At 54.0% G+C, this 15,323-nt stretch overlaps 4 protein-coding genes across 4 annotated transcripts; 3 read left to right on the top strand and 1 right to left on the bottom strand.

Moving 5' to 3' along the window:
* Positions 1 to 204: 204 nt before the first annotated feature.
* Positions 205 to 1,193, bottom strand: JN550_011392 (uncharacterized protein; the record flags this gene model as incomplete). The annotated part of the gene is made up of 2 exons (XM_049309752.1): positions 205 to 1,008; positions 1,140 to 1,193. 2 exons carry the CDS (start codon positions 1,191 to 1,193, stop codon positions 205 to 207), a joined length of 858 nt encoding a protein of 285 aa, XP_049166622.1.
* Positions 1,194 to 1,292: 99 nt separating this feature from the next.
* JN550_011391 (uncharacterized protein) lies at positions 1,293 to 2,939 on the top strand (the record flags this gene model as incomplete). Its single annotated transcript, XM_049309751.1, has 2 exons — positions 1,293 to 1,807; positions 2,072 to 2,939. 2 exons carry the CDS (start codon positions 1,293 to 1,295, stop codon positions 2,937 to 2,939), a joined length of 1,383 nt encoding a protein of 460 aa, XP_049166621.1.
* A 2,867-nt stretch (positions 2,940 to 5,806) lies between these two features.
* Positions 5,807 to 9,981, top strand: JN550_011390 (uncharacterized protein; the record flags this gene model as incomplete). Its single annotated transcript, XM_049309750.1, has 5 exons — positions 5,807 to 5,887; positions 5,972 to 6,266; positions 6,400 to 8,512; positions 8,568 to 9,313; positions 9,362 to 9,981. The coding sequence occupies 5 exons, from the start codon at positions 5,807 to 5,809 to the stop codon at positions 9,979 to 9,981; spliced, it is 3,855 nt and encodes a 1,284-aa protein (XP_049166620.1).
* A 798-nt stretch (positions 9,982 to 10,779) lies between these two features.
* JN550_011389 (uncharacterized protein) lies at positions 10,780 to 11,842 on the top strand (the record flags this gene model as incomplete). Its single annotated transcript, XM_049309749.1, has 3 exons — positions 10,780 to 11,118; positions 11,292 to 11,379; positions 11,703 to 11,842. The coding sequence occupies 3 exons, from the start codon at positions 10,780 to 10,782 to the stop codon at positions 11,840 to 11,842; spliced, it is 567 nt and encodes a 188-aa protein (XP_049166619.1).
* Between the last annotated feature and the right edge of the window lie 3,481 nt (positions 11,843 to 15,323).

The raw sequence follows: 15,323 nt of genomic DNA, 5'->3' as shown, positions 1-15,323 counted from the left end.
AGGTACTGTAATATGATACTGATACTGATACTGACAGTCTCAGAACCGACACGGAAGGGGGTGACAACTGGTAGTTCGAACGCTTATTACGCTCAAACCCTTGACTTATGCTCTACAGGCTCCAAGTGGACTACGTTGCGTAGAGAGTCATTTAGGTTTCTTTGCACATGTGGACGGGTCAGTAGTAGTGCAGGAAATTGACATCTATATCTTCGCCTTTGCGCCGCCGTATCTGGGCTTGATGGGTATTCTAGGGTGGTTACCCGCCAGTTTAAGACCCGTAGCCTTTTCCAATTCATCGACAGCCTCGAAGGCCCTGCCCAGGTTGACCTTGATGGTGCGCAGCCCCAGCTTCTTGGCGGCCTTGAGATTTTCGCCGATGTCGTCCAGGAACAGGACATCCGCGGGCGCAATGCCGCTTTGCCAGTCCGTCGAGGTTCCCTTTGCCTCGGTCGCTCGCGTCTTGGCATATTTGTCCACCTCCTTCAAGGTGAACTCGTACATCTTCGGGTCCGGCTTCCTCAAGCCCACGTGCGCAGACGAGACGAACACGTCGAATAGGCCTCGCACAGGACCGCTGAAATAATCCTCCTCGTACAAGGGATGCCCGGGAGGGAATATTACGGTATTGCTGACGGCCGCGAGGATATACTTGCCGCTCTCCTTCAGGCTCTTCAAAGCAGGATACATCCACGGGTCTGGTGCCTTTGAAGCCGTCATCATGTCGTTGAACAGCCATCGGCCGTCGAGCGTGGGTAGAGGCGGGACCTCCTTGGGCAGTTGTGGATTCTTGCTTTGTTGAATCTTGTAGAATGCCTCCCATCTCACAGGGTCGTGTAGGTCTCTAGTGAAGCCCTCAAAATAAGCATCGTCCATGGGAATGTCGCCCCTTTCCAACTTGTGCCAGAAACCGTTGGGCGATGTTTTGGATATGGAGTAGTTGACCCATCCTGGTGGGATGCCCAAGCTCAGCTCGTAATCAAGGATGGCCTGGAACGGGGAGACGACCTGGTATGGATGAGCAAAAGATGAAGATCATGGTGTATGGTTTCCGATGTACAGCTTCAGTGTCGAGTAGCAATCACGAAGCTGTATCACATCCGGAGGCCAATGGACGATTGGATGAAGGGCAGACTTACAACTACTCCGCCAATGTCGAAGAGGATGACCTTGGGCTGTGCACCTGCAGCCATTGCGTCGTCTAAATCCCTATTCTAATGCAAAGCAAGACAGGATGGGCGCCCAGAAACAAAGGTTCGCTGATTACTTGAGTAATGAGATGAACGGAAGGCATGCCAGCTTGGACTGATTGCACGCACCGCAACCGCAGCGACTCGACCACTTACCCCGGATTCCCTGACCCGGACAGGAGCCTCGGCTTCTGGGAAGACGAGCCCGCCGGAACTGTGGAGACCCAAGCTGGCAGGCTGGCAGGCTGGGTCACGGTCACGGAAAGCACGGACCTTCCAGCTTTTGGCGGGGGGAGATCTCGTCACTCGTCACCCACCCAGCTTCAGTCAGGTGTCCGCACGGCCTGCCCAGCCCTGCCAGCCCGCCGTCGCCCACCCAAGCTGCTGCCAAGCCACAGCAAAGCAAAGCAGCCCACAGCGAAGCAGCACAGCAACAAGCTCGTGCCCCACCACTTAACACGGCAGGGCTTGTGGGCTGGTGAATCGCATCCACACCAGTTAGCGAATTTCGCCCACAAGAAAATTCGCGATCTGCTGAATCCGATTCAACTTCACCACCTCCCACGACCAACCGCCCAACCCGCTGAACATCGTCAATCAGCCAACCAGTCACAATGGTGAGTACCGCGTGATCATCGTCATGGCAATGCCAGAAATGGCCACATTGCACATGATTTGTTTGAGAGTCAATGCAAGATGCTTCGGAAGATGAAGGACAGAAAAATATTCTGAAGCGCAAATTGCTGACTCGAGGTCTATCGTGACAGGCGTTCAACAAGTTGGTTAAGAGCAGCGCGTACTACAGGTGAGTGCAGACAAACACCCCGCCATCCACGGTCTCTGCAGGTGATGGGAAACTAACCTCCTCGCCCGCCCTGCAGTCGCTTCCAGACCAAGTACAAGCGCAGAAGATCCGGCAAGACCGACTACTACGCCCGCAAGCGCCTCATCACCCAGGCCAAGAACAAGTACAATGCCCCCAAGTACCGCATGGTCGTCCGCTTCACCAACCGCGACATCATCACCCAGATCGTGACCTCCGAGATCAGCGGTGACAAGGTCTTTGCCGCCGCCTACTCGCACGAGCTGCGCGCCTACGGCATCGAGCACGGTCTCACCAACTGGGCCGCTGCCTACTGCACTGGTCTGCTCCTCGCCCGCCGTGTCCTCAAGAAGCTCGGCCTCGACGAGGCCTTCACCGGTGTCGAGGAGGCTGATGGCGAGTACACCCTGACCGAGGCCGCCGAGGTCGACGGTGAGGAGCGCCGCCCCTTCAAGGCCTTCCTCGATGTCGGTCTGGCCCGCACCTCCACCGGTGCCCGTGTCTTTGGTGCCATGAAGGGTGCCTCTGACGGTGGCATCTTCATCCCCCACTCCGAGAACCGATTCCCCGGTTTCGACATGGAGACTGAGGAGCTCGACGCCGAGACCCTGAAGAACTACATCTTCGGTGGCCACGTCGCTGAGTACATGGAGACTCTGGCTGACGACGATGAGGAGCGCTTCAAGTCCCAGTTCCAGAAGTACGTCGATGACGACGTTGAGGCCGACGGCCTTGAGGAGCTCTACACCGAGGCCCACGCCGCCATCCGTGAGGACCCCTTCAAGAAGGTCGAGAGCGAGGGCCCCAAGAAGAGCAAGGACGAGTGGAAGGCCGAGTCCAAGAAGTACAGGACCAAGAAGCTGACCAAGGCCGAGAAGGAGGAGAGAGTCAAGGCCAAGATTGCCGAGCTCCGCGCGGCCGAGTAAGGGGAAAAGGCTGGGTATGCCAAAATGGGATCGACTTCATTCCGGATTTTATGACGGTCTTCCGGTAGTTCAGGAGTTAATTGCATGAAATGCTCTGATTTGTTTGCTGCTTTGATACCAACCCACTACTGCATCTCCTGGTCTTGATGAGTCTTGCGTGATGCGATGTGACATGAGGTGCATCTGGTCCCATCTTTGCAACTCGTATCTTCTCAGAGGCTTTGCCGTTCATCTGTGAATACAAACATATCCCTTAGCAGAGAATGCGTACGCTACCGTGGTCACCTCCAAGCTGGGGACGGTATACGGTAAATTATCCGCCATGTGACCAGCCTGTCCTGGCCACTCATCCTGTGCTGTGATCCCTTTCTACGTGACTTCTCAGTCACGGCTCCTCCGATGATTGGGACAAAGTATGGAGCCTTGCTACAACTCGCCCTAGGGCGGGTCGCCGGCTCAAATCCGGCTCGGGGGAACCCAGTATTTGACGGGCTACATATGTATGTGGGTTTCCGCCTGGCGGTCACGGGACTGCATGGGTCACCCAACAAACTTGCAGAGGCTTTGAAGAGCCGCCTGTAAGCTCCGTCCCACCGCGGGATGTGGTGATGCGCAACTAGTCTGGATATTGTTGCGATTCTAGCGGCGTCAGAGAAACGGAATCACGTCCGACCACGTCCACCCGTCGCACAAAAATATGCAATTCCAACCGACACCTATCCTATACTCGCTAATCCATGCATCTGGACGAGCCAATCAGAGCGTGTCTTTATGCAGAAATGGCGTCAGCCTGTCCAGGCCGTTTTCCCTTTCCGGCGAGACGTGCTGCGATTCTGTTTCGGACAGCCCGTTCGGCTCTGTCCGCGTCAAAGTACAAACGTCCATGTTTGCTGGAAAACATGCCACTTTGTATGCAGCCTGGGAGCTTTCAACGGCGAGGTTCAGCGCCACTTCGCCGTGGTGGGTTTCCGAGGTTCCCTATCAACGTTAAAGCGTTGATGATTCCCAGGTTCAGTGGTATGCTGGGTCAAGGAAATATGGTACGGGTTCATCTTGGCTGAAGCTTGCTTTGCGTGCTTATCAGACAATTACCATGGGCTCTATTACTGTGGACAATCTTTAAAGTTAAAGCCGCATGTCAGCAACTCTAAACTGCCGTGTCATTCACCAACTTGGACTGCCGAAATTTGCAGGTACCTGGGTCTGGATGACACCCATGCACCTGGCCCATCTGCAACTCGCCCTTAACTACAAGCGATTATCGTGGATCGAGGTAACGGCGACTTCTCGGGCTCCGTGGTTCAGGATACCCGAGTAGTCTCATCACGACACGGAGAAACGTCTGGGTTTCGTTTGCGTGCCATTGGGCTGATTAATCACGCAACACCACGTCGGAAGAGGCGGGGCGGCAAAGGGAATTTGTCGGGGCCCGGTAGCAAGGTGCAGTAGGACGACCTGTCAAAGCTGTGCAAAAGAAATTTGCCAGTGATCGCGTGCTACATATCAGCCCCCAAGCTCCCGTCGGAAATGTGTCTTGCTTTGCACCCTTGCGGCACTGCTGGCAGGGCTGGCAGTCTGGCTGGAATTGAAGTAGCCAAAAATGAACATTGCTCATCTGGCGCAGGGTTGGCCTTCTCCTGGCGGCAAATATCATTTTGCTCCTTTCGGGTGAATGACTTCTTGCGCCACGCGACGTCTCATGGACAAACGTCATTTGCTGAGTGCTCTCCAATCATATCTACGATTTTGGTTGTGAAAATCGAATTTGCCAATGTGCAACGATGTAATGGCGGAATACAGCATCTCGCATACGCTGACGTCGATATCCCGTAAGGGTCAATAGTGGACAGGACCCCTAATTGCCTAGGTATCCTTTTGTGTAGTAGTTCATAGGTAATACACAATGCACTGTAAGGTTCTCGTTTTCCAGGACGGCACTTGAGATCATATCTCTTGCGGTACGGCACTTCGGAGGCCCCAACCAAGCCAACCTCTGCAATGGCATTGAGTCGAGCCACTCAAGGTACCTACTTCGAATATAACTTTCTTGGTCATTGCTATTCCTTGTACTGTTAAAGATCACAACCCCCCGAAAGTCTCTCCCAACAAACTCTTTAAGAGACTTGATACCCTCTGGACATGTTCCGTCCACGGCCGTAGAAACGCCCATCGGCAAGTACACTGTCCGCCCGTCGGACTGTGCGATCCCCGGTGGCCCCTCAGCGCTAACGTCGTTTTGGGATATGGTCGTGAACTGACGTCGTTTTCCAGGGTCTCGTGCATGGGACCTGGGATCAGTCGATGGTGTGTTTCTGGGCTCCAGAAAAGCCGCGCACTTTGGACGTCGGCTGCTTCACTGCAGGTCCAATTGGGCCCGGAAAGGTGGAGGAGGTTTCGCTTCAATGGATTCCAACAGCACCCTGCCCTTGCTGCCAGCCTGCAAGTTCCGACCGAACTGCTGCGCTGTCCGCACGGTACCGCCTATCCCCCCCAGCATTCGATCATCGAAATGGGGCTACACATCTCATTCGGCGCATTCGGGGGGGCTAGCAGCAGCGTTGCATTGCACTGCATCGTCCACAGCGGACGGCATTCCCATCAGTCCCCGTACGGTACCTAGGTACTCGGTCATCATTAGCTTTGGTTGATATTGTGCAGACTCGCTCTCGGTCGAGGAAACGGGATTGCATACGGCAGCTCATTTCTCTCCCTCCCTCTCCTGTCGCACTCACACATACACACATCACATGTGCAGGCGTCGCCTACTTTGTTCCTAATCCCATACCCCAACCTTGATTTTGACTCGCTGCAGCTACTACTCATTAGACATGGCCCGCCACCGCTATCAGTCGTAGCCGGTTGTGCCCATGACCTCTGGCCCCAACCCCACATCAAAAGCTCAGGATCTAGACCTCCCAGCCAGCCAGTCAGCCAGCCAGCGGCGTACGGTACGGTACAGACCACGACACAGTAGTATTGATAATCGGGGGGATGGCATGGTCCAACTTAATCTAACCTAATCGACTGCTAAGAGAGAGAGCGGCGAGAGATCTCGACTTCCTCGACATTCCGCAGTACTCTCTTCCTTGCTGCGAAACCATCGTCGCCTTCTCGCGCCGGACTCGCCATTGTTCATCTGCTTGCCGGGGCGCTCAGCTCAGCGCATCTCCCCCAAGCTCCACTCCGCTCAACGTGATACCTCGACCTCGACCTCGACCTCGCCCTTGCCCACAGTTTGCGCCGTCCTTGTTCTCTACGTCGCCGATAGTCGGCACAGGTCCAGCATGGAGCCAGTTATAGATGTGAGCTGGATGAACCATGGGAAGGGTACGTTGTCGGACCTTTTTTCTTGTTTCTCAACCTACGGTCCTTCTTGCATCGTCTCATGTCACGCCAACCCCGGCTTTTGTACAAGGCTTAACTCTATCATCGCTGAAACTAACTGAAACCCTTTGAACAGACAAGCTGGGCAAGCATGGCACCACAAAACCGAGCTCGACAACCCCTGGGACCCAAGACTCCTCAGCGACAAGCCAGCCGCTCGATACCGCAACGCCTAGCAAGGTAAACGGCAAGACAGCTCCGCTATCACCACCGCCCTCACCGCCCCTCGCCTCGACGCCACCCACATCCAAGCCGATTCCCCCTCGGCAAGGTGTCACGAGAAGTAACTCCATAGAAGACAAGAAGTCTCCTGGACCGAACGGCACACCCCCTCAGCGAAGGGGGTCGTGGTTCTCCAAGATATCCGGCACCTTTTCCTCGTCTCCAAGCGGCGCGCCACATGCTCCGCCAGCTGCGGCCTCCGACAACATCGATGGTGACGATGTCTCGCCACTCCCTAAGATCACGCCGAACAAGAACGCCGTGCTTCCGCATGCAGCAAGACAATCTGGCGATGGCCCATACGTACCAGCGCCACCAAGGGGTGGACAGCCTGGCTTCTTTCAAGTCTTTCGACGGAAATCATCTTCCAGCGGATCGCTACCCGGAAGGAACAACCACGGTCTGGTTGAGCGACGGGTCTTGAACGTCGACAAGCAGAGGGAGCGACCTCGGTTGAACGAGCTGAACCAAGCCAAGCTGCGTCGCGTAGCCTTTTGTGTGGACGTCGAAATCGCCCCAATGCCCAAGTATTCCGACTCGGAAACAGGAGACAACAAGGACGAGGAGAAAACGCAGAAGCGTAAGATTGCCGAGAAAGGCGAAGGGGAAGCATTGAAGAGGCCCAAAGCCGTGGAGGAAGAAAAGGAAAAGGCCGGCGAGGTCAAGGCTACGGGCGAGCAACTGCCAAAGGAGCCACCGAAAGAGGGGAACGGCGCGGTGAAAGGGACCAACGGCCAAGCAAAGGACGGCATTGCAGTGACGACTACCGAGCAGAAACCGGAAAAGGAGACAACTCGTAAGAAGGAGAAGAAAAAGAAGAGTGAGGCGGAACGCAAGGCAAAGAAGGAGCAGAAGCGAAAAGAAGCTCTGGAAAAGGGGGCGATTCCTATGGAGATCCATCTCGACAGCGACTCATCGGCTGACGAGGCCGTGATACCCCAGATTCCGAGGCCGAGCAAATTTGCCCCAACGACAAACCCCGGACGGATCTATCGGAGATGTTGCCAGTTACGAGAGACCGATATCCTGACCAAGATCACCTCTCAGCTCCCCAAGGCGACCGATGTCTGTCCTGGCGGTCTCGTGGAGAAGATCGACCTGACTGGGTACTTCATGTCTCTCCCGGATCTGGTCACTCTCGGAGATTTCTTTGCTGTTGTGCCAGTGAAGGAGGTGATCCTGGAGGATTGTGGCCTCACGGACGAAGGTGTCCGCGTTGTCCTAGCCGGTCTTCTTGCTTCAAAGAAGCAGAAATTGCGGCACCGCCGATCTGTCACGAAGCCTGCAGATCTTTGCCATCAGGGCGGCGTTGTCGAGAGGTTGGTGCTCAAGAACAACAAGCTGGGAATTGAGGGGTGGAAGCACATTTGTCTGTTCATTCACATGTGCCGTTCTCTGAAATGTCTTGATCTATCAAGCATCCCGTTTCCTGCCCCTGCCGAACCGGTCAAGACGCCCTTGACGCATCAATTTCTCCATCATAATGGGCAGACCCCTATCACCCAGATCGATCCGTCTCTGCTGCTTTGCAAAGCACTCGGCGAACGGCTTGCTGGTCCTGAGTTAGAACTACTCAACCTTGGTGACACAGGAATCAAGGCTGCCCAGCTCGGCGTTGTGCTGGACGGATGCCTCAAGTCTGGCATATCACGGTTGGGGCTCGCGCACAACGATCTCGATGCCCAAGGTGTCGAACACGTTGCCAGGTACCTTCGCGGTGGCAAGTGCCAGGGTCTAGACCTCGGCGGCAACGATCTCAGAGACCATTTGCAAGCCATCGCTGAGGCGATAGATGAGAGCAATAGTAATTTCTGGGCCGTGAGCTTGGCAAATAGCAACCTTACACCTGGCTCCTTGTGCAAGCTCTTGCCCAAGCTGGCCCAGCTCACTAACTTCAAGTTCATCGACCTATCACATAATCATGAGCTTTGCGAGTCGCAGCCCAGTGCCATCGGACTGCTGCGAAGGTAAGTCCAACGAACCCTGCCCATTTTGTACAAGATCGCTGACATGTCGAATTAGATATCTGCCAAAGCTTCACGCCCTAAAACGCCTCCATTTGGCGGATGTGGCGATGACATCGGAGCAAGCCATTGCCGTTGCAGAAGTTCTACCCGAAGTCAGCACACTCGCGCACATCAACCTTCTTGAAAACCCCGAGCTTGTCAGCCTAGCAGATGCGAAGTCCGAGGATACACAAGAAGAAGCATGCGCTCTTTATGCTTCGCTCCTTGCAGCAGCGCGAGTTTCTGAGACTCTCGTCAAGATCGACATTGATACACCAAGTGTTGAATCCTCGGAACTTGTTAAGGCTCTTGCTAATCAAGTCCTGGCCTATTGTCTCCGCAACATGCGTATGGCGCCTGACCTTAGGGAGAATGTTGCTAACGAACAAGCTCCTGGGCAAGTGAAATACCCTGATGTGCTACGGCACCTTGTTGGGTATGAGGAAGACTTGCCAGTTGTTTATTCCAGTAACGAAGAAACTGATCCTGCTCCCGATGAGGACTATGTGATCGGTGGAACCGGTGTTGTCAAGGCTCTCACTTGCTGTCTGAACAACCTGGACGAGAACTCGAGACGGAACTCCGGCGAGTTCATCAAGGAGCTTGAGACGGGTACCAGTGCACCCGGTGCTAAGGTGCCCGCCGGTAAAGCGAAGAACATGTCCAAACATCTCCTGGCCAGTGCCCGTAAGATCCGGGTACGACTTCAGCCAGCTCTGGCTCAGGCCAAGGCCAAATCAAGTGTGGACATGAACAACTACAGTAAGTACTTTGGAAGCGCATCTTGAGGCTCATCTAACGCGAGTGCAGATCGTCTTTTGTTCCTTGACCAAACTCTGCAAGGTATTATTGGTCGGTTTGAGGACGAATTTCCCGAGACCCGCCAAGAGCAGACACAGGTCATGACACCGCACTATGGACCACCAGCTCTACCGCAACGTGGCAGCTCGTTCTCCTCTGCTGAAGCAGAGCCGGTGTTCACTGATACAGAAGAGCTTGAAACCGAGTTACGATCATCCTCTCGCTCACGTTCGAACTCGATCATGTCGCATACATCAAAGCAACTTGCCGAAGAGGAGGGTCGCGCGCTCCGTGTTGGACACAAATTCCGGCGTGGTTTCATTCCTGCACACTACAACTTGCTGTCAGATCCCGAGATCGCAAATGACCCGGACCAGAAAAAGCACATCGAGCATTTGCTAGACGACCTTGGTTCAGAAGCTGAGGACATCCGGAAGAAGGTAGAAGAGAAGGGAGCCCTGGTCACTTTCCAAGAGAACAAGGATGAAATACTGAAAAGGTTGCGCGACAAAGATCCAGCGGGATGGGATCGTTTCATTGAGGCCCAGGAGAAGGCACGGGCGAATATCCAACTTCAGATGAATGCTCCTAAGGCAGTTCTTCCGGACGAAAGTGCCATCGAGGACTAGGAAGCCGAGGGGGCCCATTTATACCAGTTTGGTGAGGTCGTTGCTGTATCATAATAGCTGAAGATGTAGTCAAATGGGAGTTTACAGAGGCAAAATTATGTCGAGTTGAACGCTGAGGAGGAAGGAGTGGGAAACCCACGGGGATCTGGCCTAGATGGGAGGTCGCGGAGCCCATCCATGGGAACACGGCGAAGCCGTTGAATAGTTACTGTATAGTTGTCTTATGACTCAACGAAGCATTGGCGGGCGCATGGGCGTTTCTACCGGCTATCAATTTCAACACAAATACACCGGCATTGGGGAGCTTAAAGCAGACCACAGGCGTCCTATTCATGTATAATTGAGCCCTCAAACTACTGGGTTAAAAGAGGGGGAGATGGAAGTAGATTGTCACTTGATTGCTTACAATTTGAAAGCGGGTAGTACTCCATCTTGGTGGGCTTATCTGAAAGCGTTAGCGGTATTCGTAACAGCAATTGCGTATACTGTGCAACGACGGTGCACAGCTAAATCGCACTGCAGTGTCTTTGAACCCATCTTAGGCGGAGGTATTGACATCACGCCTCTACGGAATTGGCCTGGTGTGGGGTCCTTCTTATCAGAGGCGATCGCCGGCTTCCTATGAAAGATACCCGCGAGCGTACTATCGCATCACGGGAATAAGAAGCGACGGTCTTTTTAAGTCAAGTCCATGGACGTTTCATCCATCGAAAAGGCGATTGATATGATTTAGTCAATCCCCGCAACCACTTCACCCTAGAAACCTACCAATTTGCTCTCCATACACGAAAGCCAACCATGTCGGCCACCACCGAGTCCGGCACGGCCGCATCCCTACTGCCGCACCTATTCCCGGAGCGGAAGCCGATGACGCCGGCACAGGTGACGGCGGGCATCGAGGCGACGCTGGCGGTGCAGCGGCGGGCCGTGACCTTCGGCAAGCGGCCCTTCGCCGCGGCGCTCGTGGGGCCCGACAACGAGACGGTGCTGCTGACGCACCAGTCCATCGACCAGGTCAACCACGCCGAGAGCTCGCTCGCCCGCCTGGCCTACTCCCACTACACCAAGGAGTTCCTCTGGCGGTGCACCCTCTTCAGCACCTGGGAGCCGTGCGGCATGTGCACCGCGACCATCTACGTAAGCTTCCTCATGCTTCCCTCCTTGTCATCTTGTCATAGGGTCTTCGGCCGTAGGAATGGAGCCGGGTCTCGAGGACTTCTTTGCCTAGTCGTCTGTGGGGACATCGAGGGAATAGAGGACGACTTGTGGAGAACACAAAGTACATGATATATGCTGATTGGCAAGCTCAGTGGGCGCACATTGGGCGGATTGTGTTTGCGGGAACGAACGATCAGCTCTACGAGCTGACGGGGCCCGGCAACAAGGAAAACTTCACAAGTGAGTCAACACCTGTCACTTTGAAAATTATTCATCACTGTTGAGTTGGTCAAAGATTTCCCCGATGGATTCGAGGCTGCAGTGCCTGTCACATGTGGGGATCTTACATGATATCTGGGTTCCGTGTCCAAATGTTCCATGCATTTGCGCAATTCGCCACGAGATATCGGATAGGTCAGGACTCAAGCGAGTCAAAGGATTTTCAGATGCCAAGCCGAGACACAGCAGAATTGCTGGGTCTCGGGCCGCCGACCGCACACCGAGTTTTACATAAGGCACAGCCAACCTCGTCCCATGTTGTCAGACGCTGACTGCATATGTAGTGGACTGGCACACGAAGGATTTCTTGAAGGGATGCCCCCAGAAGGACGTCGAAGTCATCGGCCCACTCGAGGCCGAGGGAAAAACCGTGATGGAGGAGAGCGACAAGTATTGGCGCACGACTCGCGTTGCAGCGAGCTGATAGGGGAGCTCTTCCTGCGGCCGCCTTCAGCTGCGCCCTGCGTGGCCCTTTGCGTGGCCTCGGAGATGAAGCGCAGTTTGTCACGACGAGGGCAGGTTTCTTTGCTCTTTCCTCGTACCGAGAAGCTGTCACGGTCTGGTGCTCATGTAGTTCGGTATAGGCGATTCGAGTCGAAAGGCCAGGCGGGAATAATGCAAGCTTGGCAACATCTCCGAGCAAGGGACTTTTTCAAGCGCATACAGCGGGTGCAGCAACTTACGTGTTGACATGATAATAGAGATAGGGCGATTTCCATAGGGTAACATTATTCCCCCCATGGGCCGCACCGCTTCCTGTTTTACATGGGATTCGCCAGGTAAGCGAAATCGTGGAGGCGGGATGCAGGATGCGGAATGCGGGAGACAAAACGGACCCGATTTTGGGAGATAAGCTTGGTCGGGGTCAGGGCTAGTAGCCAAGGTGCTGTCGTATTCATCTAGTCGATCCTGTTTAGAAGCTTGGCAAGCTACTAGTTAGTATGTATACGATAAACCCTTGTTAGTGATGAACTGTAGTAAAGAGGAGCGCCGCTGCATATTGGGCACTGAGGCTCCACCACCCTTCGTTATACCCTAGGGGCATAGTAAGCGTCTCGACGACGTTCAAACGGCTCAGCCGCATTGGGTCCGTGGGGAACCGCTGCAGGCAGACGCTGACAATGCGGCTCGGTTGCATTGCCTATTCCGGACGGGCAATTGCGTGGCCACGCGGTATATCGATTCGTTGCCCCTTCGCCTAGAACCGTGCTTCTGCCACGAACTGTGGTAATGTAGGGTATGCAGCTTTTGAATTAGGCGCTACAGAAGTCGGATCTCCCTATATCAAGTCCGAATGGCCGATTGTATCCAATAGCGTGACCGAGTATCACTCAGCCTGCGGCTCGGCATGTTATCCCATGCCCGTCAAGCTCGTGCCAGATCCACATGTCATAGTTCGTGATAGGGCCCTAGCAATTCAGCTACTTGAAAGCTTATCGAGGATATGCTTCATTATCTAGTCCCCGTATTCGCGTAGACCCATAGCCCAAGACGAATAGACAAACCAGGCAATGGTATTGCGACCATAAGTCATCTGAGAGTTCATGCCGATATCTCACCTTCAGACAAGGGCGATTGAGCATGCAACTCTTGGGTAGCATGCCGCCAATGGTTCCTGCACAAGCCTGTAAGTTAGGCGAGCAATGGCGCTGGGCGTAACCTGGTTCGTGGCCAAAGAATCTGCAAGAAAAAAAGGCATACCCAATCTTCATGGATGTAAAATCCCCGTTCTACCCGGAGGATTCCCTATGGCTTTTTTGGCTTACACATTGCAGATGGGTGGCGTATGGAACGCCGCTGTCCAAATGGCTCACGTAATACTTCTTGTGGATGGCATCTTGACTTGTTCACGCTTCATGACCGCTTTTCCCGAGGCGAAGACGCTAGCTGCTTTCAATAATCATCGGTCACATTCATCCGATAGGGTGAGGGCGTCGTCAGCTCGTTGCACGTCCCTCTTACCCTGAAAATAGCCAGCGGCTAGGCACGATTGCATATGCGTTATGGGAGTCAGGTTCCCTAGGCTTATCCCTAAAGAAGTAATGAACAGTTTGAAAGTATTATCATGGGAAACGGTGAGGGTGAGCTTGGCACATCTGCAAGGGAGACGATAGTGACTTACACGGAGTTCATGGCATGGCTGCTCTAAGCCGTGTGGTGGTGGCTAGTCATGTGAAAGGGTCCCATCAAGGACAAAATAAGCGGATTGTGACAGACTTCGGCACAGTTCCGCCTTTGGTCACACCCCTTCGCTAGAACATCAGGAATTGGTACGGGGACCTGCAGCCGGACAGAGGCGACAGGCAGCCTCGCTGCATGTGAATGTCGAGGCTGGTCTGCAGAAGCCACGCGATTGAAACGAAGGCCACGCAACTATCGGCGTCTCGTGACCGAGATAATGGAAAAAGTACCCTACTTTGAAGTATTTCGCAGCAGAGAGCGCCTTGCGCTATCGTATGGGTAGACCCAGCGGAAAACAGGGGTTCGTAAACACCGCACGTGGATCAACGGACATAGCAAGCAGTCGACAAATAGTGTTTGGAGGGTGAACGACCCACTGTTGCGGGTTGTTCCTTTCGGAGATTTTCTTTGTCTTGGTAGCGAGCTGCGTGGGGTTCAATAGAGATACAACGAGAGACGCTGGTTCAGCTGACAGAAGCGAAACTGCATCAGCACCAAACGTTCCAACGCGTTGGCGTCTGTCCATTAGAAGCAGCCTAGCTGCCGCGGCGGATGATCAACTCCTTTTCGCGCCATTCCTAGAATTTTGACTCGGTCAGTAGAAGTAGGTATTCAGGGGAAGCCTTGGCGATCCGGGGACCCCAACGTCATGCGGCTCGACTTCATTTTGATGAGGCTCATTGAACACCATGGGAGAGGCCCGAGAGTCGTATCAGGTCTAAGCTGCTCGGTAATAACTCAGTGCGATGACACCTTGACATGCTGAGTCAGTGGAGTTTGTGGGGTGGATTGGGGCTCACAACGGCTTCATTAAAAGATCGATACTCCCGTGGGGGTGCGAGCCGGTGCCGACATGGTGCGAAGCTTGCGCGTCCCCTGTGGCCGGGCCAATCAGATTCAAGGGTACATATCCAAACTTAGTGGATATATGCATGGAAGCCCACTATACCATGTGGTTCCTGCGATCAAGCAACTCTGTTTGTGGGGAGCGGTACACTGGTACTGGGGTCCAATGTTGCACGAGACACCGGCATGTTAGTTGACGGTGCTGCGTCCAACTTTGTAGCCCCAGTGCAAAAAAGATGTTTTGAACGCCAACGTACTATTGCAGTACCGCCTCGTTCGAGAAACTCCCACGGTATGTCACGGACCAGGTTGCTCAGACCACACTTTATGTTCCAAATCTGGCCATCTCTGCGTCTGCTTCAGGGAACGGCACAGGACACAAATGTCAAAAGCGAGGCTACTGAGAAATCTCTCTGCAATGATTGGATAACCCACCCAGTTCTAGGTCTGTGAGCCGCAGCAGGGTCTCCTCATGTGAGGCAGTATCGACCCACCACCGGCACATAGAAACTTCCCAAGAGACAGCATACTTCAGACGAAGCTTGCCTGCCATTACAGAGAGTCAATGACTAACGGCGAATGTAGCTGGCGGTTTGGCGGAACAACTGAGTCAATTCCTGGTAGCGCATCGACCTTCAGTCTGCTCTTGTGGAGTTGGCTTGGACGTTGTTTGCTCAGGTACGAGCTCGTGCCAGGAAGTAATTCAATGAGGGTTTCCGGTGATATGGGTTCCAGCGCTACGAGTAAGGACTTTACCTGCATCAGGAGTTCCACCGGAAGAGTTGCCTCTGGTGGCTAGAGTATTTGCTGTTGTGATAAGACTCTGTGAAATACGCAGACTTGCGGGTCATGTGGCAATAGTTTCTCGGTTTGGTTGA

Source organism: Neoarthrinium moseri, assembly GCF_022829205.1.
Source record: "Neoarthrinium moseri strain CBS 164.80 chromosome Unknown scaffold67_Wmoseri_CBS_16480, whole genome shotgun sequence".
Lineage (NCBI taxonomy): Eukaryota > Fungi > Ascomycota > Sordariomycetes > Amphisphaeriales > Apiosporaceae > Neoarthrinium > Neoarthrinium moseri.
This window is presented reverse-complemented; position numbering and strand designations above follow the sequence as displayed.